Source organism: Camellia sinensis, chromosome 4 (genome assembly GCF_055761805.1).
Source record: "Camellia sinensis isolate YWXY chromosome 4, ASM5576180v1, whole genome shotgun sequence".
NCBI lineage: Eukaryota > Viridiplantae > Streptophyta > Magnoliopsida > Ericales > Theaceae > Camellia > Camellia sinensis.
Genome location: NC_138964.1, coordinates 62,600,210 through 62,627,804, shown reverse-complemented (window position 1 = coordinate 62,627,804; position 27,595 = coordinate 62,600,210). Strand labels below are relative to the sequence as shown.

The 27,595-nt window shown below is 38.5% G+C and overlaps 1 protein-coding gene and 1 long non-coding RNA gene across 3 annotated transcripts; both read left to right on the top strand.

Annotated features, from left to right (window-relative positions):
• Positions 1-7,578: 7,578 nt before the first annotated feature.
• LOC145823355 (uncharacterized) lies at positions 7,579-9,047 on the top strand. The gene is made up of 3 exons (XR_014365637.1): positions 7,579-8,393; positions 8,789-8,894; positions 8,987-9,047. It is a non-coding gene; the product is annotated as an uncharacterized LOC145823355 (long non-coding RNA).
• A 134-nt stretch (positions 9,048-9,181) lies between these two features.
• LOC145824679 (homeobox-leucine zipper protein ATHB-15-like) lies at positions 9,182-14,906 on the top strand. 2 transcript variants are annotated; one of them, XM_082925052.1, is made up of 5 exons: positions 9,899-10,032; positions 10,287-10,392; positions 10,851-11,000; positions 11,306-11,419; positions 12,018-14,906. In XM_082925052.1, exons 1-4 carry the CDS (start codon positions 10,019-10,021, stop codon positions 11,411-11,413), a joined length of 378 nt encoding a protein of 125 aa, XP_082781178.1. In that variant the 5' UTR covers positions 9,899-10,018; the 3' UTR covers positions 11,414-11,419; positions 12,018-14,906. The 2 variants fall into 2 exon arrangements, with proteins under 2 accessions (XP_082781179.1, XP_082781178.1); XM_082925053.1 differs by lacking the exons at positions 9,899-10,032; positions 10,287-10,392 and adding an exon at positions 9,182-9,616.
• The last annotated feature ends 12,689 nt before the right edge of the window (positions 14,907-27,595 follow it).

The window sequence follows — 27,595 nt, the reverse complement described above, 5'->3', positions numbered from 1 at the left end:
ATTTTCTGTGGGTCAACTGTAATACCATATTTACTGATCACATGCCCCCAAAACATTACATTATCAAGCAAAAATTCACATTTGTCAGTTTAGCATACAGTTTCTGTTCTCTTAGGGTCTGCAAGGCAATTCTCAAATGATGTTCATGTTCTTCCGTGCTTTTGGAATAAATCAAAATGTCATCTATGAAAACAACTACAAATTCATCTAGGAATGGTTTGAAAATTCTGTTCATAAGATCCATAAATGCAGCAGGTGCATTGGTAACTTCGAAAGACATAACTAAGAATTCGTAATGTCTGTACCTCGTTCGAAAGGCAGTCTTTTCAATGTCACCTGTCTTGACTTTCAACTGGTGGTATCCAGATCTAAGGTCAATTTTGGAGAACAATTGGGCACCCTGTAACTGGTCAAATAAATCATCAATTCGAGGCAATGGATATTTATTTTTCATTGTTACCTTGTTCAGTTCACGGTAGTCAATGCAGAGTCTCAATGAGCCGTCTTTTTTTTTTCACAAATAAGACCGGCGCGCCCCACGGTGAAGTACTGGGCCTGATGAACTTCTTATCTAACAGTTCTTGCGGCTGAACTTTCAACTCTTTCAATTCAATCGGTACCATTCTGTAAGGAGCTTTAGATACTGGCTGTGTACCCGGAATCACATCAATGGTGAATTCAATCTTCTTATCAATCAAATCCCCTGGCAAATCATCTAGAAAAACATCTGGGAATTCCCTGACTATAGGAATACTATTCACTTCAGTTTTAGCATCAGTAGGTACAGTCAATACACAACACAAATACCCTTTACATCCCTTTCTAATCAGTTTAAAAGTTTTCATGGATGAAATCAGATATGGGGGAGGTACTACTCCAACTTCGTTAAACACAAATTCAGGCAGTCCAGGTGGATGGAAAACAACTTGTTTTGTTACACAGTCTATGGTAACATGATATTTCATTAACCAGTCCATTCCCAATATCACATCAAAGTGATCAATATTCAAAGGCAGTAAATCAATACACAAATGAACATCCCCAACAATAATTTCACATGTAGGGTATATATAAGCAGAAGTCATAGATCCTTCAACAGGTGAAGATACAGCTAACAGATAGTTCATAGGTTCCAGTGGTCTATTTAATTTTTGCGAAAAAGCATGCGATACATATGAATGTGTAGACCCCGAATCAATCAGAACATAAGCATTTTGAGCACAAATTGAGAGTATACCTGACACAATGGTCTCGGTATTCTACACATCTCCCGGTACAAGTGCGAACACTCGGCCTTGCCTCATAAGCTCTTTTCTAGTAGCTTTGGGGTTGGGTTTCGGTGGAGCAGTTGATGCTGCTGCGCTTGGTGCAGCTTTACTATTGCCTTGAGCAATGGAAGGGCAATCTTTAACCATGTGGCCTACCTTGCCACACCTGTAACAAGCACTAGAAATTTTATAACAGAACCCTTTATGTCTTTTCCCACATTCGGAGCAAGGTGGTATGGAACCACTCCCCTGACTAGAATTGGTCGTTGACCCTGTATTTTGCTTTTTGTTCAGTGAGTTAATTCGGCCTTTCTTAAACTTAAAACCTTGTATCTTACCGCACCATTCAGTCACTGGTGTTTCAGTCTGTTTTAATGCCTCGATGTTTGACTCAGCCATTATTGCTCGGTCTAGAACATCCATGTATTTTAGTAACTTCAGAACATTTATCCTGTCAAGTATTTCAACATTAAGGTCGCCTTCAACCTTCCTGGCCTTTTTGTAATCAGTATCAACAATATGTGGTGCATATCTGGGCAGTTCAGTGAATTTAGATTCATACTCTACTACCGACATGGTGCCTTGTTTCAGTTGTTCAAACTTAGTCACTTTGCGGTCCCTGACACATTGACGGAAGTATTTCTCAAAGAAGGCTCTCTTAAATTGAGCCCAATTCATGGCATTATTGGTGTCGCGGACCAGCATCCACCACCTTCTGGCCTCCTCTTGCAAAGTAAAAGTGGCCAATAGGACCTTGTGTGCTTCAGAACATAGAAACACTTCAAATAATTTCTCTATTTCAAGAACCCAGGCTTCGACCTTTAGTGGTTCAAGGCTTCTTTGGAATGATGGCGGTTTCATTTTACTAAACTTCTGTGTTAGAGCAATTATGTCATCATTCACATTCGATTCTGGCTGTACCGGAGGAGGTGGGGGCTATTGGTTCTATTGTTGTCTTAAGGCCTCAGGCAGTAGTTCAACTGTTCTTTCTAATCTTGCCATTCTGGCAACAGATGATTCTGTTTCATCGGCATTTCTTGCATTGTCCATTTCACTATATGCAATACAACGATAATAAACATAGGTAGTTGCATACTTTAAACATATTAACACATTATTCATGCCATGGCCACACACACTTTTCAATGCTCATGCAATGCCCTAATCACTTTTCTAGGACATCCTATAGCTCATTTGGACACGTGTGTACGGTATAACTCGTGGTTTAATATCGCTCTGATACCACTCTGTCACGATCCAAACTCGCCCCTATGGGTTTAGCACCGTAACCGGCCAATAATCCGTGATTACCGAAGGCCTGCTTAACAGTAATAACAGTAATACAGAGTACAGGGGCTAGCGAAAGCCAAAACAATAAATGAAAGATGTCCAATGAGCTGTGACAGTCTGTATGCAAAAGGACTTTTCATATATATTCACATTCAGAACAAAAACATTATATACATACATATACAATCATCCAGGACAAGGACCTAATCCCTATTAGAACAGTACAGTACAGTACAGGTACAGTCAGTCTATACAACAATAGAGACAGAAAGGATGAATCTAAAACACTCCAAAAAGCCCTAACTTGAAGGACTTGGAACCTCTCAGTGAGGCACAGTGGTTAGCTTGACAAAAAGGGAGTTAAATCCAATGCTCCTAGCTCCGATCCGGTGCCTGGACACCTATATATATATATATATATATAAACAGTGAGCTAAAGCCCAGTGAATAAAAGTTGTGTAAAGAGGTTAATGTTCTTTCAGTCATTAAACAGTCATATCAGTCATTTAGAAACCATAGCAGTTTTAAGTGGTATATCCAATAGCAAAACAGCACAGTAGGTCTTAACAGACCGAACAATCAGTTGATGGCCATCATAACAGTAAACAGAAGTGGTTCCAACATGGAAACCGACAGAGATCTCTGTGACAGTAGCAGCACAGTAGCAGTATAGTAACAGTAAGTTTCTATGGATACCACGAGTACAGTTCATCAATAGGACATCATTCATTCAGTAAGAAATATCATTTCAAAAAGCAGTACAGTAGATTATTCAGAAAATATTCATGATTGAACATATCTTTACAACATTGTTACTCACAGAGCACTGGGCTGTAAGCGGCTAATGAGCGTCCTCGGATGCCAACCCTACACAGTTACAGAATGAACACACACTAAGTTACACACTTGGGAATCAATGACTTAGTCCCTAACTTGACTTGGTGTGGTTCTACATCAATATCCTCATTAAGATGCCTTAAACATGGCCTAGGAATGCCTAGGATGGAAAGAGGATGCAAAGATGTATTTTAAAACACTTTTCAAAATTTTCAGAAAACAGAGGTCTTGCTCGAGCGTGGATTTCCACACTCGAGCAGACATGCAGACAAAGGATTCCCGCTCGAGCGTGACTTCCTTCGCTCGAGCGGATTGTAAACTACAGTAAAAGTACTTGATGCACAAAAATCACACTCGATGGGCGCTCGACCTCTGCTCGAGCGTGAGACACAAGTCCTCGCTCGAGTGTGCATTTCCTCGCTCGAGCGGACTGTAAACATATGAAAAGTACTGGATACACGCATTTCACGCTCGAGCGTTACTTCTCCCTCTCGAGCGGGATGTATGTACACAAAGTGTACGCTCGAGCGTGAAGTCTTACGCTCGAGCGTGGGTCCAAAATCTGGAATTTCCAGATTGAACCTCCAAGCTCAAATTCAACTTTTAAAACATCAAAACCGATCCTTTTGGGCTAATTTTTTGGAAGACACTATAAAACCCATAATATGACATGTTTCAAAGATCAATTTGCGAAATCAAAGCCCAAAGGTAGTTCAATTGAACACTATTTTTAAATAAACTTCAAGAACAAGCTCAAACATAACATGCATGTATTCAATTGAATTCAAAGCTTCAAATACTTGATCAACTGCAAGTTTTAGCTCAAGAACAGGGTGAATTCATGGACAATAACCCAAATATGGACATGCATGTGAGGATTTTATGAAAACAACCTCAAAACTCAAAAATGTAAACATGTATGCATGATACAAGCTTCAATTCAACATGTTAGAACCAATTCTAGACTCTAGTCACCAAACTTCCATGAAACATGCAAGATACAACTTAAATACAAGTTCAAGAAGATGATTTTCCTACCTTATGTCCTCAATTTCAAGTCTAGAAGCTCAAATATGCAATCTCTCTTCAATTTCTTCTAGTTCTCCAAGCAATTCTTAAAGAAGCTAAATGTAATTATGCTAAGACTATGAGATTTAATTACTATATTTTTCAAAACCTCAAGAAAGGTCAGCATAATTTACCCCTCCGCATATCACCAAAAGCATTTCTCTCACAAGCACTCGCACACACACATCCTTTTTTCTCATTTTTTTCGTTAAAAGGAAAAAATATCATTCAGTTATAACTTCAAAAGTTGTTAGAATGTCATAGAAAAATTTATAATTTTAATTATTAATATTCATACAATTTATTATTTATTTATAATTATTTCTTAGAACTTAAATTGGACTAAAATCTCCCCTAATAAAAACGTGAGAGATACTTCCACAAAACTTTTATGTTTGTAATATTGTTGGCATAAAATACTTGCAACATGTAGGTGTATAAATAAAGTGCTTAACTAGACACCCGTATTAAATTTCATATATAATATAGTAGTATAGACACAAATATTGACCAAGGAAGCTTTATTAAAATGGTGGCAGCAATTAATTTTGAAAATTTTAAGTGAGGGTTTGGGTGGGGTTGGAACAAATTCTAGAGGCCATTAGATGTGGAGGCATACATTTTGGGTAGGGGTCTATACAGTTGGGGCTCTTTTTGCATGTACAAATTTAGCCTATTGACATTCATGGTATTATAAAATGTTGGGTAAGTTATTTCTTTTCCTCTTATTTATTGATTTAAATTTGGTTTTGGTTTTAATTTTTTTAATTTGATCTATACATTTTAAATTTAATTTCAATTTAGTCTTTCCTTTTAAATTGGATGTTAAAATTAATAATTTTGTGAAAAGTGCCACTCTCTTGAATTATAAATGTGAAAAAAATTAACAAAAAAAACTACGTTGGAACTAAACTTAAATTGTGGAAATTAAATTATTCAAATTAAAATAATAAAAACTAAAATAAAATTTAAGTCAACTTATGAGAGTGAAAAAGTATAATTTATACCAAAAAGAAAAGTCATACTTTGATAACAAATCAGGCACAACATTAACTACTTTCAAAAGATCTCTTAAGGACAATCTATGTAAGTGAGGGATAGGTTAGTGTGTTGCCATCAAATAAACTAAACCGTAAAAATGTCTTGCAATGGGGTGAACTAAAACCAGTAGTAGTTGATATTATCAAAGTTTGATTTTACTTCAATCAGATATTGAAGATATCAAAACACAACTTCATCACTGTTTGTTTGTTGAAATGGCAAGGCAAGAGAAACAAGTGCAGTTATGGGTGGTGCTAGCAATCTTCATTGCTATGGCAACTACTGTATACACTGCTGATGATGATAACTTGCACCCCTTTCCACCCCCATGCCGATTCCCATTCCCATTCCGATGCCCATTTCCAATCCCATGCCGACCACGCCCATGCCCACCATTCCCAATCCGATGCCGACCATTCCCATGCCCATTCCCTCCACCACCCCCATCACCACCGCCTCCATCGCCTTCACCACCCCCTCCACCACCTCCGTCACCACCGCCACCATCGCCTTCTCCACCCCCGCCCTCACCCCCACCACCACCGCCTCCGTCGCCTTCACCACCCCCGCCCTCACCCCCTCCACCACCGCCTCCATCGCCTTCACCACCCCCTCCACCACCTCCGTCACCACCGCCACCATCGCCTTCGCCACCCCCGCCGTCACCCCCTCCACCACCGCCTCCGTCGCCTTCACCACCCCCTCCACCACCTCCGTCACCACCGCCACCGTCGCCTTCGCCACCCCCGCCCTCACCCCCTCCACCACCCCCGCCACCGCCTCCATCGCCTTCACCACACTACAGGAAATATAGAATTTAGCGGCGTTTATTTAGCGACGTTTTTTTAAACACCACTGTTTCTAACCTTTAACGACGTTTTATAAACGTCACATTTTATATTGATTAAAACGGTACCGTTTAAGGAATAGAAGTCGTTTTTTAAACGCCTTCACGTGTTACAATAGTATTCCTCCCCCCTCTCTTTAGCTCTGTGAAAATCAAAACCCTTCTCTCTCTCTCTGCGCCCTCATTTTGAATCTGGGAAACATTCAGAGTCTTAGAGATTACGATTCAGAACCCTTCTCGCTCTCTCTCTAAACCCTTCAGTCTCAGAGATTATGATTAAACCTTCTTCAGTTCGGTTTCATCTCAGATCCAGTCTCAGAGTGATTTCGAGTTCGAAGTTCTCTCTTTCTCGATTTCGAAGCTCTACCGCCACCACCATCTGCATCGTTGACTAAGGTGAGCACACCGTCTACAATCTCAGTTTCGCATTCTCTCTCTCTCTCTCTCTCTCTCTCAAGCTCTTCGTTCGATCGATTCTTCTCCTAGGGTTTACATATGTTTAAGATTTCAGATCTGAGTTTTCTCATTCAAAAATATATGTTTGAGATCTGAGATTTCTCATTCAAAAATATGTTTGAGGTTTTGAAATTTCTTACTCTAGTTTTGTTCTTTTGATTGACTCAAAGCTAGATGATGATGTGGGAAATGTTGAAATGGAACTTTTCTTACTTTCGAAGTTTGTGAAATCTTCGGTTTCTTCATGTAGCGAAATACATCTAGATGCAGAACAGGTTCAAGCATAAGTTTAAAATAATTTGGGTTCTGTTTTACGTAGATTTTATATATGGCCAGTGGCCACCAAGAATTTGTTTCTTAGCTTATCGACAAAACAGAAGGAAACAAATGAAAATTTTGTGGATTTTACTGGTATTTTTGGGTGGAATGGAAATAATGATTGTAAAGTATTATTCCAAATTTTTCATCTTATTGGCAATTGAATCGGTATTATTTTGGAACAGAGCAATCATATCGTGGCACTAAAGGTGCTTTTCAAGAGCCAGCTGAAACAGTCTCAGGTTGAACATCAGCTTCGTCGTGAAGTTGAAATCCAAAGTCATCTCAGACACCCTAATATTTTACACCTTTATGGATACTTCTATGATCTGGTATAGTTCATCTAGATTATCAAATTTCACAGCTTTTCCATGTTGTTAATCTGTTAACTTTTGTAGCCAACTGACTAATTACCCTTTTTTTCAACACAATTGTTGCAGAAACGAGTTTATTTGATATTGGAATATGCTGCCAAGGGTGAGCTGTACAAGGAGCTACAGAAGTGTAAATACTTTAGTGAAATACGCTCTGCAACTGTGAGTTTCGACACTATGGTTTTCTTTGTTTGTTTATCTTCTATTTGGCTTGTCATTCTTATTACATATTATGTTTCGGAACCTTCCAACTGTAAGTAAATTTATAATTTTTTCCACCACTTGCATCATGAATTTAAGGGATACACTTCGATGCCACGGGCAACATTGTTGCCATTTTTCATTCTATCTATAGAAAACTTGTCATTTTTTTTTTTTTTTGGGTGCATTGACTGTTATGCATTTTTTTTTTTTTTAGTGGAGAGTGTTGAGCATGATGCAAGTGTAGACATATGGAGCCTTGGTGTTCCACCTTTTGTAGCAAATTGCTCTAGAAGTATTTTAAATTCACTTAGCCTTTGTTGTGGAAGATGATTTGGAGCTTTCTCCTCTATATTGCAAATTTTTAAGGGGTTTGATTGTTAATTATTACTACAATGCTTCAAATTTTAATCCTTCAATCTATGGGGCATCACTGCAGAGACCAAGGTTTGTTCCGGGTATCACTTTCTGACTTTGTTATGTTTGTATTAAACTTGAAGGTATTAGTTTTCAGAAGTAGGCTATGTTTTTTGCAAGAACTAACATTATTAAGAATCTCACTTAAATATGTTGCAGTCTATGGGACTACATAAACATCGTAATGAATTTTCTCTGTGGACCCCAAACATTGGATAGTTGCTCCATTTTGAATTTTGAGTGGCTCCGATTCTTCAATGTGGTCATCACTGGCAGGTTTTGTTCTCTTCTCAAAATAATAAAACCTTTAAAACTTACATGCTATAGGTAGAATTGCTGGGGTTGTAGTTCTCATTTTTATTTCTTTATTTATATAGTCTACACTTAACCTATGAGTTGGATGCCTTAGAGCTATGAAGAGTGTATTGTTTCAACCAATGGTAATGTGTTCTAAAATGGGTTTAAATCCTTTTTTCTCATGCGAAGTTATATAGATATATGCCAAAAACTAGGTGAAAAGTGAGTCATTCCTATCAGAGTATTGACAGGTATGATGGGTAGGACCCATTGCCAAGTTGGATGCTAGTTTTTAATGTGCTTTCCTAATTTTAGGACTACTGAACTTTAAAATTTGAAGTTATATCTAAGGAAGCATTTATTCTTTTTTGCAGTGCAAAACCAAGTTTTTTCCATGATGAAAATCGTGCCCATCTTTTTGAGGTTGAGCCTGAGTCTGGGATGCTTCTTAATACTGATAATGGTACTCCTATGCCTCAGGTTGGTTTACATGTCCTATGTTCTTCTAAAGTTGACAGCATCCTTATCTTCTTTTGTTATGTGTTTTTACAATTTCATCTTCTATTGCCTAGGTGGGAGGTGCTTTAAGGCTACCATTAAAGAGCCTGAATAAGGGTTGTAAAGTGTTCCAGGTAATAAGTTATTTCTATTATAAATCTACCTTGTAAAATTTCTGGAGATTGTATTGTGTGCTTTTGGTTATGGGCATTTTCTCTATGTTGCTAAATTAAATTTAGTGCTTTTGGTAAACACTCTCATCTAATTCTTATTTAAACTTTGTGAAGGATATACCAAGCTGCATTTCAAAATCCATGTAATTCTTAAGAATGCGTGTCTCAGTTCATATTCTCTGAGGAACTGTTACTTGGACACATCTGTCAGATTAACTACTTACGGCGAAGGGATATGTTATATGTATTGATGAATGAAATTGGAATGGGAGTTGTAATAAGATTAATTAGATCCACCTAGGTGTGTTGGTTAGATGGATCGGTCCTAATTTAGATTTAGACAGTGAGAAAGACGATGATTTTGTTGTTCTTATTGTTATTATAGTATTAATAAGAATATGTTTGTTCAATTGCTCAATTGTCACTTGGTTTTGTCTGATGCATTTTTTGACAGGATAGAGAACAATGTTAGTTGTTCCAGAGCTCGAGAAGGAGGTTGAATTCCTTTGGGAATGTAGGGGTACCCGCAAGGTATGGATACAAGTCATTAATTTTTTGGTTAAATGGGATTGAGTGAATCAATTTCCATTGAGACATTGCATGTAACCTAATTGTTTCAGTGTTTCATATGATGGACACAATTTCAAAATCTAGGAGTCCACTATTTTGTTTAATTGGTGCCATCTTTGAATCTTCTTGGAGCAAATTTCAAATGAACAAATATGTTTTGAGAAATAGAATTTTCACAGTCAACCATAACCTCGTCTATATGATCCTCATCAGTGCTTTAACAATAGTATCTACTGGTGCAATAGGATTTTGTGGTGCTTGATTCCCGATGTGATGTCCATTCTCTTCACTTACGTTCGAGATACTTGAGAGTCTGTCTTCTTTAATAGGTTCACCAAAGCATATTACCTACTTCTCCATGGGATGGGAGAGCACAGGTAACCTGTCCATCAACTTAGTTTTTCTTTTTTCCATCCTTTTCTTTAAGAGTATGTCCAAATCACTAATTTAATGCAACCACCAATGAGTTAACTGAATAGTCTTTATGATGTTATTGACCATCCAAGAGTAGTTTTAAAAATCTAGTTTTTGAATTCCGTTGTCCCGAAGTGTAGCAATTGGTCTTTTTGGGGGCTTAAAATAAATTTTTTTGCTCTCACTGGTCCTTGGTGTGTTCTTTCTTTCTTGACAGGTGTTATTTGGGAGTAGAGCTTCTCAAGTCTGGCAGTGAAGGAAGTGAAACCACCCTCAAAACCCTTTGGCATCACACAGATGCTATTATGTGCTGCTCTTTGAAGGTATATGGCTTAAAATTTTCAGCTCTGTCTCTCTGTCTCTCTCTCTCTCTCTGACATGGGTCTTGAATTGTCTTCCTATGCTATTATTTTTAATTGTTTATTATTCACAGCTTCAAATTTAAAAGGTAATTGGCCTTCCAAAAAGCTGAAAGATTTGTATTTTGCCAGAGTTTAAATAACCAGTTAAGCTAAGGACGAAGGGGTTGGCCTAATGGATGAGGCACTCCCTTAGTAGGTGTAATGTTTGGGTTTAAGTCTTACTGCCACGAGTGCAGCTTTGCTTCCCCTATTCCCCTTGTATTGATTGTCAAAAAAAAACTCAGCTAATACAGAATAGAGGGTGATATGTCACAGTTAAAAATCCCAGTTAGTTTAGACCCCTGAAATACAAAAAGTAGATAGCTTTTAATTACGCTGCTTCTACAACTCATTATCTTTACAATTAACTGTACATGCAGGCATTGCCAGTTTTCACCTTTGCTAACCAGGCTGGTCTTGACATGCTTGAGACAACCTTGGTCGCCCTTCAAGACATTACTTTGGAGAAGATATTTGATGATCATGGAAGAAAAACTCTCTGCTCTGAGTTTCCACAAATTATGCAACAGGTTTGCAATTTTCTCTTGAATTAATAAATTGGATAAATAATAACTGAGATCAAGCAGATGAATGCCTCTTTAAGTTTCTATGAAAAGTAGCATGGTTCATCCTTTTAGTATCAACAACAATTTGTCGCAATGAATCATTCTTTATGGATGCAGAAACAAATAGAGATGTTGGTTGTTTGGTTGCTTTCAAATACTACTGAAGTCTCTATCTGCTATTTCCTACTATAGTTGCAGTTGTTGTTTGTCGGGTGAGAGAGATTGCAAGTTTTGTGTCCTGATGAAGAAAACACTGAGGTACTTGGCAGGTGTTGCAGGCCCAAGTGGATATGGATCAAACTCAACAGCTGAGCAAGTTACTCAACAAGATTGTTCTTTCTTACTCCCTTCTTCTCAAGCTGAACTCACTGCATTAGTCACTGGTTAGTCATCTCATCTCCAACCACACACAAACACACAACACATACACAAACTTCTTTATGATGAAGAACAGTGCCCATTTCCCCCCCTTCTGAATCTGGTCTTCATTTAAATTCTGGGTAATTTTTTACGTACAAATTCTGGGTACATATCATTTTTGTATTTGATTTAATGTTTTTAAGGTTCCCATAATACATTTTATGTGTAAGTGTGTGCACTGTACAATTTTCTTGTGATTATACCTAATTGTTTGGTCAATTTTGTCGTTTTCGGTGGTACCAAAGAACCCAGAATAGTTCCCAAAGGAGTTATTCAAACATTCAGTTTTTGTCAACTCATTCCTCAAAGTTTCAGTTCTTAAACCAATTAATTCATTCCTCAAAGATTCAGTTCCGAGTAACTCATTCAGGACACCACTTTCTTGCCCAGTACAAGCAATATCTTCTTTTTCAACAGTGCCAAAGTAACCCAAAACGTTCGCAAGGGAGTTACCTGCGGAGAGTTCTGTTTCCCTAGAAAAAAGACACCTAGACATGGATCCAGCAAAATTAAGTTGTATAATAACTTTTAACAGAGCATGTTTTCATGCATGCAAAACAGATCTGATGCTTGATTGACATGCCACTCACCTTTTGGGAGGCAAGTTTGGCTCCTTCAAATGTCGAACCTGTTGCTCAACACCCAAGCTGAAAGGCAGATGCATGCCATTTTGGAACTGCAAGATATGACTAGCTCGAAATCATATTTAACATGAACATAATAAGAGCACAATTGGGTGAGTATTACTGGCTCTCTTAGTAAGTTCATTACCTGATTTGTGCACCCCACTGCCAAGAATTGCTGCTTTCGAATATTTTCCTGTCAAAAGTAGATGTCATTACAACAAGATAAAACTTCAAAAGATTGATAAGAGATATCACTGAGTTCAAAATGTTGATGCATTTCAAGTGGAGATTATTATTTCAACTAAGTAGCTCAGATTAGACTACGTCGAATACAGTCAATATATGTAGTTTTCAAATTTTCTCCCTCCATTCTATAATCTGAAATAGAGTTATTCGAATTAATGTATCCTACACACATGCTTTTCTTTACAAATCAAGTTGAAAACTTTGGAGCCACACCCTGCATAATTGGGGGGGAATATTTTGTTAATCACCCTGCAATATGTGCCTACTTCTAGTTATATATAATATCCGCACTGTACACATGCAATTTGTTTTTGCTCAGATGAATAAAAATCTTGAAGTGAACATTGTCAAATTCAATAATACCCCATGTAAGTCCAGAGGCTTTGCATTTGCTTCATCTCTAATTTTTAGCCCTCTCTTGTGCATTTTGTGGAGATGTCTCAATTTGGTGCTCTGTTGGGTTATGATTAGGAATAGAATAGAAATGTAATTCACCCGGTTTAGTAGAATTTTGAGAATCTCTTTTTAATTTTTTTTCTCAAATAAATTTAATTAGTTTGACAACAATAATTCTTAAAATATATCTTTAAAAATTATTTTCTTAAAATTATTATGTCACTAACACAGTCAACAATAATGACTGTGTGCCCATCATCCAGTCAGGCTTAAGATGCCTTCCAAGAGGATCCACCAGCATTTGGCTATCTGTAAAGATGGATAGAAAAGACAATGGTTTAGCAAGGGTTTAGCTAAAAAATTGACACTGGTTGACTGCTTAGATGTGTTAGTGACATAATATTACTAATTATTGAATATCAAATAGCTAAAAAAGCCGGAACTCCAATACTTTTAAACCACCTATTTACTTACTTGAATATCAAATCGCTAGAAAATTATAAAAGATGAAAGAAACAAACGAAAATAAATAAATAAACAATGCACTATTAAACCCACAAAAGGTCTCTATCAAATACTTGAATCATGTAAGAAGACCAACACTAACTAAAATCTCAGTCACCATTTAAGTCAAAACCATATCACTTGAAATAATTGTATTAATGGAATTTTGGTTTAACAATTCCAAAAGACTCTTCCTACTTAACATATGTTTATGTAAATATGTACCTTTTTATAGCCTCTCACTTGTGTCTCACTGTGAGAAACGAAAGAGCCACCAGCAAATGGACTTTTTCTTGCCCCACTTGCATAGCACTGTTCTTAAGTTTTGAAAATTACTTTTTCTTGCCCCACTTGCATGAAAACATGTTCATGAAAATTACTTGAGAGCTTCTGGTCATCATGGTTGTTGAGGGAACCGGCTCACTGTAATAATGAAAGTCCTTTGCTGGTGGATATACACTTATATGCTTGTATGTTTGTTCTATTTTAATTTTCTCATCTTCACCTCAGGTATGCTGATAATATGCTTCTTTGACACACGCTGCAGCGTGATTTCTAACTCGCTAGCAATGGTAAACATTTACTGATTGTGGCATGCCATGTATCTGTGTTTTGTAGGTCCTAGCTCAATTCAAGCCACACAAAAGCAGACAAGAGGTGAGCATTGCTCTTATTAAATATAGGTTCACCTTTCAAAGAAAGAGAAGAAGAATAAGAAGAAAAAGAAGAACTAACAAGGTAAAAATGTAGATTTATACTTATTAATCTATCCTCTAAACTTTAAAAATTAGTGCTATGTTTTATTTTTATTATTTTTTATTAAGTATTCATATGTATAACATAATAAATATATTAAACTATATACTTTGCGCCCCCCCCCCCCCCATGTGTCATGAAAATTGTTGCGGATCTTCAATTTGGTGGGGGGGTTTGTGGAGGGGGAAAAAAGAAAAGGGAAACAAAATGTGAATAATATTTAGCTTACATGTTATTTACATTTCCCTTCAATTTTCTAGTGTCATGTTTCTTATTGGTTATATTATACATGATATTGGTGGCTAGTCCGAATTGTTTACACCTGTTGGTTATATCCTCTGTTAATGGTGCTCAGTGCAGTTTATGGCTGTAGAAAATTCTTTATCTTCAGTCAAAATGCTGCTTATCAAATCCCAGCAGTATTACAAAGTGTTCCTAGTTAAGTACCATAATTAGTACCATATGATTTAGCTCAGTAGTTTAGAAGTGCATACTGAGACTATACTTGTGTACGTGTATTTCTGATCACTTTGCTGTAATAATATTCAGTTCTGTCAATCATTCAGTGCATAGAAACTGATATGTAGACAATTGGCCTCATTTGGATCTTTTTTTCTAAATGAATAATTTTGACCTTTTCATCATTAACAGGAAGAGGCTACCAAAGGCAAGTCTGCAGGAAAGGCATAGTACCAGACTATGATCTCCGACAGCGATTACACCGAGTTTGAAAACTTCTCAAAGTGGTTGGGAGTCTCCCAGTGAGATTTTTCTGTCTTTGAGTTTTGTCTTGGTATAATATCTTTATCTAATTGTTTTGTTTCAAGAGGAGTTAATTTACTTTTTGTGGCAGTTTTGAGACAAGATTTGAGTTTGGTGGGTTATGTTTTATGACAAGATGGATGGATTTTTCATTTTAGCATATCTGGAATCAAAATTTTACAAATTGTAGTCTCTTACTTAAACACGGTTTGTTAGTTTTTTTTTGAATGAGAAATTGAATTAATGCTTCATTTGTTATTTGAATGAGAGTTATTATTTTAAATGTTAGTTTTTTTTTAATGTGAAATTGAATTAATGCTTCATTTGTTATTTGAATGGGAGTTATTATTTTAAATGTTAGTTTTATTACAGATATTTGAATGGGAGTTAATATTTTGTATGTTAGTTTTATTATAGGTATTTTTTTATTAATTGAATGAGAAACTAAATTCAATATTTTTTACAGGTATTCTTTTTAATTTAATCAAATAAAATTAGCATAATATCCCCAAAAAAAAAAAAAAGAAAAAAAAAAAGGAAGATATGACGGCGTTTCTACAAACGCCTCCTAATCCCTCAACAGTAACGGTAATATTTTTAAAACAGATACGACGGCGTTTCAAAAACGTCGCTAAATATTGTTGGTGACGTCAGCGTGTGTGTGGTGGGACATTTGGTGGCGTTTTAAAAAACGCCGCCTGTACTAATATCACGACGTTTTTAAAACGTTGCAAAGCTACAGCGACGGCCGCAGCTTCGACGTTTGGTACTAAACGCCACAAAAGGAATTAGGGGCGTTTTTTATACATATGGCGGCGTTTTTTAAACGCCGCTAAAAGTGCGATTTCCAGCAGTGCCACCCCCTCCACCACCTCCGTCACCACCGCCACCGTCGCCTTCACCACCCCCGCCCTCACCCCCTCCACCACCACCTCCGTCGCCTTCACCACCCCCTCCACCACCCCCGTCACCACCGCCTCCTTCACCTTCACCACCCCCTCCACCACCCCCGTCACCACCGCCTCCACCACCTCCTCCACCACCCCCGTCGCCTTCACCACCCACTCCACCACCCCCTCCACCACCCTCGTCACCACCGCCTCCGTCGCCTTCACCACCCCCGTCACCTCCACCACCCCCTCCACCACCCTCGTCACCACTGTCTCCGTCACCTCCACCACCCCCTCCACCGCCTCCGTCGCCTTCACCACCCACTCCACCACCCCCTCCACCACCCTCGTCACCACCGCCTCCGTCGCCTTCACCACCCACTCCACCACCCCCGTCACCACCGCCTCCGTCACCTTCACCACCCACTCCACCACACCCTCCACCACCCTCGTCACCACCACCTCCGTCTCCTCCACCACCGCCCCCGTCACCTTCACCACCCCCGCCTCCGTCAAACTGTCCACGACGACTACTCTCCTCAACATCCTGACTATTAGAATCCCTACACAACAATGTTAGCTACTAGAGATCACTAATGAAATAATACTGTAATGGAACCTGCATTACTAAAAATAAAGAGCCAGAGTGCTATACTTGTATCTTTTTGACAGCTTCATTAACTGTTTAATGGATGCACCTTATATATTTCTATTTCTTTTCATGCATGTTATTAAATTGAGCATTTAAAATATTCCTTTTCTTTTTTAGCTTAATTATTATTTTTAACGAAAATATTATTATTTTTATTAATTTTACTTTACTTAACAAAAATAAGAAATAATTTAAATTTAAAATAAATTAAAAATAAGAATTTAAATCAAGAAAATTAAAGACTATTGTATGCATCAAACTTTGAGAGATTTATTTATTTTCTTAAACAGTTTTTCTATGCTCCTCAGTTCCAATCCAACACTTCCTTCACCAATAAAAATAAAAATAAAATAAAATAAGTAAAACCAAGCCCATAGGCGAAAATGTAAGTTTTTTTTTTTTTAATCTTTTTATTAGAAAGAGTCTCTTTCATTTTTATAAAAAGACGTTACAAAAATATAGTGCAGAATATTCTTGTGAATTAATTGATTTTTTTAGTATTTTTACAAATTTTTTTTGATTATTTTAGTCTATTGTGAAAATAGCCTTATAAAGTTATGTATATGTGGCATGGAAAAGTTTTTATTTATTTATTGTTATCGAAGAGGCAGTTTTATTATAAATTTTTTTTTTAAGGTTCTTGATATTAAAATTTTATAAGATAAAAGACATATAATATTTTCATAGTAGTTAAGGTCCCTCAACATTTCTACAGAGAAATTCGACTTAAAAAAGTTTTTCCAGACTCAAAAGAAATTTCAATTTTTACAAACAAATTTATCTGATTTCACAGAGAAATTTCTCTGAGCTGGGCGAAATTTCTCTAAATCAAATTTTCTCTGTGAAAATGTTGAGAAACTTTAGCTAATAAAAAAAAAAAATCTTGAACCTCTTCTACTACACAAGGTTAGAGAGGGATGCTTTACTAATTTCCTCTTTTATTTATTTAAGTAGATAAACGAGCTACATAATATGGGGCAGCTCTCCTACAAAAATCCTACCTCAAAAATGGAGATGCCAAGAAAGGAAACTTAGGATATAATACAAGAGATTCCTATGAAAATGATTGTGCCAACTTTGCCATAGCATCAGCAACTGAGTTCGTCTGCACAGTCCAATCACGCTAAAGAAAGAACCTGAAATCATTAACAAGATATTGTATCCATGGTGAGCAATTAGTTTGTGATGTAAGTACCTAGAATAGGTTTTAAAAAATTGATCCAGAAAATAAATGAAAAGTTAAAATTGAAATAGTGTTATGTTATTAGGCAACGCTAGGCTTTAGGAAAATTGAGCATCATTGGATTCAAAAAAATTGATTTCTGCAAATATTTAACGTTTTTTATTCACACTGCAACAAAATTGGATTTTTACGACTTGCAATGCATGCCGTAAAAACTCTTTCACGACATACACACAAATATCATTATATAACATGCCATGGAAAGTTGAGCATCATTTACGACATACAGGTAAAGTTGTAAAAAGTAATAAATTAAACATTAGTGACATACTTTCTATGTCGTATATAACCAAAATCTTTAATACAAGTCCATTTTATTAACTACAAATTTTAATTACAAATACTCATTACATGGAGTAACAATAATAATATTCTCTCTCGAATAAATACAACAATAATACATGTCAAAATTCACATTGAGATACACATGAATCTCTCATTACAACAAGCTTTTCTCATTTACACTATGACGTATAATAGAAAATAAACTCTTCAATCCTCAATCCAGCATTCCAAACTTCGTTCCTGAAAAATGGTTAAAATAATCGAGATGAACACGAAGTCCAGTAGGAATCTTCCTTGATTCTAAACAATAAAGTCCCTAGATACTTTGCCAAAACACAAAAACATTTTTCTCTCTCTCTCTTTCTCTCTCTCTAAAAACCTCCTCCCCAGGCCTCTTCTTGGGCCGGCCAGCCGCCGCCTTCGGCTATGGCGGTCTGCTGGCCTAGCACTTTCCAGCGTTCGCTTGTCAGTTTTTTCCCACCTAGGTGTGTTTGTGTTGCTGCGGTTGGTTTGTTTTGGTGACTCGGGGGCCACTTTAGCTGATTCATCAGGGGACGTCCAGGATCTTCATTCGTGTGCTCTTTTGCGAGTAAGAGCTTGAGGGGTGAACTCTGGTTCAGGTTGGTGAAGAAGTTTCGATGCTTTGTTTGGACGAAAACATGGGTGTCGAAGTCGATCCAGACCTGTCTGGTTTTCATTCGAGCACTCCTCTTCGGGTGAGAGTTTGAGGGGTGAACTTCTTCTTAATGTATGGAGGTGTCCCAACGGTTGGTCGGTGTTTTGGTCAGTGTGTGGCGCTACAGTGGGTGTGAGTTAGCGGTGTTGGCTATGGAGTTGCAGCGGAAGAGATAGTGGTGGCAGTGGGTGATGATCTGTCTTCGGCAACAAGTGTTGGAGCTGGGTGATTGGTGTGTTCAGGTGTGTTCAGGTGGGTGATTGGTTGATGGTTGATTCCGGTGTTGGCCCATGGAGCTGTTGGCTATGGTGTTTTCCGATGGTTTGGCCTCGGGAGTGCAGCAGCAGCATAGGCGTTGTGTAGCCTTGGGAGTGCAGCAACTTAGGTGTGGGTCTTGGCGTAGTGAATACGTTGTGTTCAAGCGGGTGGTTGGCCTTGGGAGTGTAGCATCCTAGGCGTGAGTGTGTGTAGCAGAATAGGCGTAGGTGGCGTGGGTCTCGGGTAGTGTGGGCTCTGGGTGTGTAGTAGGTGTATAAAATAATTGGGTTACCGGCTTGGGTGTTAGGAGTGTTAATTTTAGCAGTTTGGGTGTTTTGGTGGGTTGATTTTGTGGGGAATCATGTATTTTATTTTCTATTAAGTCCTTAACTTTTTTGTTTTTAAAAAAAAAAAATTGTGAGGCCGAGGGGTTGGTTGTATGGTTGCGAGTAGCAATAGTAGGGGTATTTTGTACTTTCCGAATCTCTCTCAGTACATTTCATCTTCCTGTACCTTTAATTTCATGTTAATTAATGAAATTTTTCTTTGCTGATCGAAAAAAAAAGGTCCCTAGATACATGTGGTCCTAAAATGCTAAAGAGTGATATAAACATAAATTCATTGTGCTCTTTTCATACTCAAATTATAATACATATAAGTAATACCATTCTCATAAAGAAATTCATGAAAACTTTTCAAAGAAAAGCCCTTTCATTTGTTTTTGTATCAGTCAAATATATATATTTTTTAAACAGAGTATTTTCAAGAATCCCTTGCTAATTTTAACTAGAAGTATGAACATAACAACGAATCACTCTCCTACATGTCACAACACATCATAACCCATTATAATCTACATAAAAAGAACCCATACAATTCTATATATTCGACTTTACCCAATCAAGATTATTCACTTTCCATTATCTCAAACACATGTACAAATCTCATTATAATCATTCCACACAATCCAAATTGGACTCCGGCTCCATTACCAAGACTTAACATCATACTGCACGCTTTACTGGTCACTAGCTGGAAAGAATGCGGAACCTCACACTTTACGGGTCATAAGCTGGAAGGAACCCGGAACCTCACGCTTTACCGGTCACAAGCCAGAAGGAACACGGAACCTTTACACATTTTATCAATCCACACGCTTTACCGGGCGCTACTCTGGAAGGAAAGCGGAACCTTTATTAAGCGCCACGCTTTGTCGGCTCAAATATGACAGGAAACAGACCCCAAGGCAACATTACAATCCATCAATTTCTTAGAGTCATTGCTCATTTTGAATTGTGGACAAAGCCAACACATTCATTTATCATTCCCATTACTTATTAGCTCAATAAGACGTACTCATTATGTTCCACAACATTCTCTAGTACTTATCAAGTCATTTGTTGTTATAATCCCGACAAAACCAATAACAACATTCATTATTTTTATCACAAAATTCATCCAATAACACATCCACTAAGAGCATATGGCGCATTTTTAGAAGCATTCTCAATTCTTATACTCCAATGGTCTTTTAACTTTTCCACATAATTATCAAGTCTTCATACTCAATTTCATAACACAATAATCATCATAAATTATCCCCAATTAATTAATTTAATTACTCATCTTAATTTCTCCAACATAACCCTTCTATACAATAGTTATTTTTCAACCATTATTCATCATTATTTATTCTCATCTCTACAAAACATAAACTTAATTTCATAAATCAAATGCCAATTGAAGCTTTCTTCATTCCCAATATAGATTTCATAACTAGGGTTAAACATAAATTAGGGTTTTTCACTATTTGACACAAAACCAAATTCTCATGACCCAAACATTTTATATTTCACTTAAGTCATCAATTCAACTTTCATAAATTAAAAACCCTAGCTTCCTTCACATACCATTTTAAAAATCTCCTCAAAATGAGGGCTTTATATAATAGAAATCATCACCCATCTATCTACAAGATAATATTAAAGAGAAGCAAGGAAAATCCCTACCTTAAGCAAGGAGAGAGAGAAACCCGAAATTTTGACTTCAACGAAAATACGATCCGCTTGGATAGATTAAAAGCCCTAGGCGTGCTCTTCGTTTTGATATAAGGAACATGGGGTGAAAAGTGAAGGGAAGGCGATGAAACCCAAGCTTGAAAGCTTAAAACCCATAACAATGGTGGAAAAGAGGAAGAAGAGAGAAAGAGTAAGAGAGAATAAAGAAAAAGTGGACCAAAAATAATTTTTAAACATGTTGAGTTCGCACCCGTCGCTCGAGCGAAGAAAGCTTGGCTCAAGCGGAGAAAAGAAGCTCCCAGAATCTCTAAAAATCGCATTGTTCGCTCGAGCGAAAAAAAGCTCGCTCGAGCAAGCATGCTTCAAGCACAAAAACTCAAAATTGAAACAGACATAACTCTCTCGTTTGGACCCCGTTTTAGGTGGTTCTTGTGTCCAAATTGAAGCCTCGAAAAAACGCTTTCCAAGGGTTCTAGCCTTATATCCCAATTCAAAGTGTGGAAAGAGAAAATGGCAAAAGAGTGATGGCTGATCAAAAATAAAAACTCAAATTTGGGGCTTTTGATTTATTCTTATCTAAATACTTTGTTAAGCCTTCAATCAAGGTTCTAAACATCACCCAAGGATCCTCAATTACAACACTTAAGGTTCACTTGCCAACCCATCAATGCCAAGAGTCTGACAACCATACAAATTTTAAGGTGACAGGCACCAATTTACATCAACCCGATACGTATTAGAGTCCGAGCCATTACACCGTAGAAGGCTATTTTTAATATATTTATATCATACTTTGTATGCCGTATATAATATTTTACGGCATTTTCTTGCATGTCATAAATCATTACACATTTCACAACATAATTTTTTATGCCGCAGAAAGTCATTTTTAATATATTTATGACATACTTTGTATGTTGTATATAATCTTTTATGGCATTTTCTTGCATGTCATAAATCATTACATTTTTCATGACATAATTTTATATGCCATAGAAGGCTATTTTTAATATATAATATATATACAGGAATATAACCTTGCTAACAGTATGCAGACAGTAGCTTATAAAATGCAACCTGTGAACAAACCATGCAGAAGCAACAATTATGAAGCAAGTAAAAAAAATCTAATACCCATGCACCAAACAACCTGCATACTAACTTCCATCCTCAACTTCTGTCATATCAAGCTGATAATAATCTCAAACATACAAACCAAGAAAAGTATTCAAATCATAAGATTCACTAATCTCTAAAATATGACTTTAAACATCCAAAAAGCATAACTACAAATCGTAAATCAATTAGTTTAATATTTAGTCCAAAAGAATGAATTGACTAGGCCATGTGTAGACACCCCATTTTTGACCGTTCTCAAGACTTGGACATCACCGCTCAAACACTCGGTGATTACTCATGTTTGTGTTTCGTTTTGAGTTCCCAGAGGTCTCGGCTACGCGCCTTGCCTCAAGATCTCTCAACTCGACTGTTCTGTGTTTGGTTTTGCACCAAACACTTGTGTTTGGTTTTGCACCAAACACTTGTGTTTTTGCTTCTGAGGGTAGAAAGTAGCTTGTTAGCTACCCCTGACACCCACCGGCCTTGGTTTGAGGCTACTGGCCATTGGTGAATTATACCATTGGCCGGTCGGCACTCAGTATGGCCGGCCGGCCATCTGTTTGGCCGGTGACCTCCTTTTCTGGCCGATAGCACTTTTTTACCTTTTTCAGGCATGGTGCATGCCAGCTGTGCCAGCTGGAACGCACCAAACCTGCCCCGGGGCATACATGTGGTTGTTTTGTCCTTTTTGCACCCTTTTGGTCAAAGCTTCTTGAGGAAGCTTGACCCTTTGTCAAAGCTTCCTCAAGAAACTTGCCAGCTATCCTAGCTTCCTCAGGAAGCCTTGCCCCCTTTGACCCCTTTGATCCCTTTTTTTGTTTAGCTTCTTTGAGAAGCTTCAAACCTTTGTTTTGTCTATATACAGAGCCCCTCCTCCTCCTTTGTTGGGTTCAGCAAAAAAAAAAAAAACAGAGGGATATACATATATACATCTGAGATATACCTTCTCTCTCTATATCTCCCTCTCTTTCTCATCATTTGTGTGTGTTTGAGGGCCTTAAGGTGTATTTTATCCTTAGTTTTGCACACAAACACACACTACTACACCATACTTCGAATTTGAGAGGCTTTGAGGGTTTGTTCATGAGGTTTTGGACTGGTTTTGATCAAAAGAAGAAGGCTGCACTTGCTGTTCATCAAGGGTTCTTCAAGGGTAACTCTTTTACTTTAGATTCTCCAATTTTGCACTAGACTTTTGCCTATCTTGCTCATTGTTTTAGACTTTGTGTATAACTGAAAAAAGTCTTGTATTTGCATGCTTAAGATACTTCATTAAGGTTGTTTTGGTGTTGGGGGTCGATCTCCCCCTCTTAGGCCTTGTTTGGCCCTTTTGGTGCTCTCTTTGCTAAGCTTTGGTTACCCTTGAGTATTAGCCTTCTCACCACTAAAATCCAGTGGATTTTCAGTGGTAAAGAAGAGGTTTTGAGGTCTTGCATAGGGGAGGGACACCCCTCTCCTTTATCTCTCTTTTGCCCTCATTTTTTGCTCATAAGGGTAGCATGTATGCTTGGTTGTATTTGGCCCCATTTCAGAAGTTTTTGGATGTTATTTGGTCACTTATTGCCTCTGTTATTGATCAGATTTGTGGTCCCTTACATGCATAGTATACTTGTCTTGCATTCCTTCATTTTGCCTAGAAGTAAGCCATACATTTAGGCCATGATTCTTGCATGCTCTAGCTTAACTCCATGAAGGTCTTAGCATTATTTTGCCATGCTCAAGGACTGTTGGGGGCTGTTTTAGTCATATTTTCCATGTTTAGGGTAGCCTCTTTGCATTTTGGCTTGTGAGCCGTGAGCATGTGGGTCTCTAGCATGCTTAGCCTAGCTTATTCTCATGATTTGGAATCATTAGGGACCATGTTTCAATCCATAAATCATGCTTGTATGCATACACTCATCATCTCTTTCATGCTTTAGGGGAGTTGTTTTGTTGTTCCTTGAAATGAGCATTGTACATGCCTATGTGTTTTAGGCTTTGAGTTGCCATAACAGTGGGTTTTGGGACTTATTTTGGTACATTAAAACTCTGTTTTTGGTTGCATGATGCATGCCATGAGTGTTTGGGGTAGTTGTAGTAGAATGCTCCTTGTTTTGGGCCTATTAGTATGCATGTTTGCGTGAACATTTATCCATCCTTTTTGGCATTTTTTGTTACTGTTTTGGGAGTGGGTTGAGGTCTGCCCTTTGTGTCTTAGGTCCACCATTGCATGATCATGTTGCATTGGTTTCATGTTTGCATTGTATCATACTTGCATGCTTGCATATTATTAGCTAGTTGCATTTCATGTCTTAGCTTACATGTTTGATTGCATTGCATTGCATCTTACATGCCTAGCATTGTACATTTGCATGTTTAGCTTGCATCACATTTGGCATGCTTTGCATCTTAGCCTCATGTTGCATCTTTGAGCCAAGTTTGTATACATACATTGCATTGTTTGGTTTGGGGTGTCAAACCAAACTTGAGGGGTGAGGAGTGTCCGTACTCCAAGTGACGAAACACATCTCAACCCTCGATAGCCAATGCCCTTGACTTCAATATGATAGGGTGTTGGCACTCATCTCTTTTGTTGCATTCATTCACATTGAATTGCAAACTTGGCCTCTTAGGCCATCATGCATCGAAATGCGCAATTGATGGCCCGAGGGTCGAGGGTCATGCTCCCTTGAGTCCCTTGCATGATAGGGAGTGTGTCCATGCTCACATTTGCTCAAAAAAATTCCATGCCATACATTGCTTGCCCTCTGCTGCTGTCAACTGCAGGTTCTGCCGAAAATTTTGGCCGGTCAGCTACCAGGAGTTCCGACCGACCAATAATTTGTGGCCGATAAGCTTGATCACTGGCCGGTGACCATCCCCTTTGGCCGATGATGTCCCCACTTGGTCGGTGATGCTCTCCAGTGTCCATATAAGCATCCTTGGGGCTTGTGAGAATTTTCAGAGGAGCATGGCAGTGCAACCAGAGGCAACAGTGCTATGGCAACGAGTTTCCGGGTGAGACGAGTCAAGCATGCATCGTCCGCGCACCTCGAGGCGGGGCTGCAGCCACCTTTATTCTGCATTTAATTTGTTAATTAATTAAAAAATTTTGTAATTAATTATTTAGCTTGAGAGTTAATTAATTAGGTGGTTTGTAATATTTATTCGGACCCTCCGAGCGAGGGCAATTGTATAATAAGCATGCGTGAGTGTGCGTATGTCTCCCAACCCCACGTCTTTCTTCCCTTTTATTTACTAGCTTTCGATGGTTAGCCTAGGGCATGTTTCAATTAGCATACAGTATGATAGCATGCGTGCATCCATACATTTGTCTTATATGCACCGTGCTCGGCGCATCATACTAACTGCATTTGTATTTCAATTCCAAAGTTGAATACATGTTAGTTGTAACATCATCACATGCCATCTTAGAATAGCCGAGCCTATTTAAGTTGCATCTTGTATGTGTTGCATTAGCCATCTTAACATGAGCTAGGATCCTGCATTGATTACTAACTAGCTTTTGTTTTGTCTCGGAGTACTAGGTAAGCATTTACGCTTTAGCATATCGCATGCGTGTGAGTGTTCCATAATAGCATGATTACCATGAGGCTAGCTGCTTATGTGATATAACTGTTTGAGTGCCTGTGGGTGGAGGTCGAATTACCTAATTGGAATAATGCATTAAAACTGTGAGTTTTAAGCCCACTAAATAGTGGCAAAACCATCTTTTCTAAAGCCCACTTGAGTGTGGCAAAACCTGCATTTTAGCTTACTTACGAGTAGCAAACCATTTTCAAAACAAGCATGAAATGTTTTGTTCCAATTTAGGCGATTTGGTCTATACTTGTTTGCTGTGCGCATAACATAGTAATTTTAGGCTAATAACCGGAATAAGAACACATAACGTTTTCAAAAACGGATATCACGGTTAGTAGAGGCCGATCTTCGGATCAGGCGAGAGGGGGTGCTCATAGCTAACTTTCCCCAATCGTACCCAAGCTCCCGAGCCGAGGCAACTTTGGTGATGACGGATACGTGGCCTTTGGCACCGAGTCAGGGTTTCCTAAATTTCCCATAAAAAATATTTAGGTGGCGAATCTGTATCTGGCAAAGCAGTCTATGTTTGACACTTCTTTCAAAAAAATCTGTTTTCAAAAACGATTTCCAGATCTGGACTCTTTGATGATTCATCGGTCTTGCATTGTACTCTGCGAGATTTGATACAGGACTGTGACACCAATTGAGTCCGAACTGTAGCATGAGGCCCGAGGGCGCGTCTACAGTTTCTGGCGACTCAGTTGGGGATTTAGAGAGCTTGACTCGAACTCGTGATATCCTGTTTTGATTTCATTTATGTGTCTCTTTGCATTGCATGTGCATTGGTGCGCCTAGGACACCGTGTTTGCCATCTGCTATTCCTGAACGGTTTGCCGGAGGCTTGACTTTGTCAAAGCATGCCATAAAGCTGACCAGTTGTGGGCTTTGGCAGTATGGGAACACAAACCCCGGTTTTATCGGGACACCCTTTTCGACCATTCGACCTAGTGCATATCGAAATCCATAGTAACTATTCCAAACTAGGACAGGTTGCTTACCCGATGTTAGGTTGTTTGAAAACTACTGCGTGCATAGTGAAACCCTAGCTCCTGACAAAAATAGGACAGGGAAACCTTACCCCAACTTAGGGGTGTTTTGGCTCTCTTTTACTTGCTACGTGTTTTTAGAGTGTATCTATGCAGGGAACACACATATCAGTTCGCAAGTTTGAGTGTGAGGCCTGCAGGAATCGGTGTTTTTAGGAATTAGTCATCTACGGGTATCAGATTCAGACTTAGGGGCAACGATTTGGAAACAGTGATCAGTGATTAAGGAACAGTACATTCAGCTTGTTGGCAATTTGTTGTGATACCCAGCTGTGTGTTGTGTTTATTTTACGTTGTTACGTTGTCCAATTGTCTGTTTATTTATACGCTTTATTTATCTTTTTACTAGGTAGTCGAGCACAATTGCTTCTGACCCGGTAGATATTCCCCAAGCACTCTGGACTAGAGGTCGTCGACTCCATCGATCTGAGGATCTGGTAGACGGACAACCGGTGTACCACTCTCTACCCCCGGTTACTAGACGGAGGACAGCTAGGCAGAGGGCATCAGTTCAACAGTCAGTATAGAGGGCTTTGTCTACCCCACCTGTGTACAGTAGGGATCAGGATTCTGCTTCTCCCACAGAAAGGGAACATATACCGATAATTCAGTCAGAGCAGAACAGTATGGCCAATTTAGAGGAGATGGTGCGCCAGCTCCAAGAGAGTATGAAAATGATGCAGCAGGATGCTATCCGACAGGCAAATTCGCCAAGCAGCAGGCCACGGTTATGAATGAACAAGCAGAGTTAATCGTGAGGTTACAGCAGCAAACCGGAGCATCTGCTTCGCAGCAAGCTCCTCCCCCGCCAGGAATTCTAACCCCCGGGGAGACAGCTAATGTTCATAATGATACGGACATTCCCAGGGGACCACCTTTACCCCCGATCCTATCCCAAATCCAACCCCAGTTATCCAAAACACCCACCAACCTACCGGACTCTCCCTTTGAGTTCGAGACAGACCCCACATCATTGAAGTTGAGCAAGCTCGAAAAGCTGTTCAAGAGATCCCAAGGAGTGAAGACCATCCCTGACATCGAAGATGGATATACTGACGCAGCTGTGACGCTGCCTGACAG

Bases quoted from the DNA above. Each gene is read 5' to 3' on its own strand.
- LOC145824679 (XM_082925052.1), top strand. The intron at 10,393-10,850 runs GTATATGGCTTA...CTGTACATGCAG, and splicing joins TTATGTGCTGCTCTTTGAAG to GCATTGCCAGTTTTCACCTT. The intron at 11,001-11,305 runs GTTTGCAATTTT...GGTACTTGGCAG, and splicing joins TTCCACAAATTATGCAACAG to GTGTTGCAGGCCCAAGTGGA.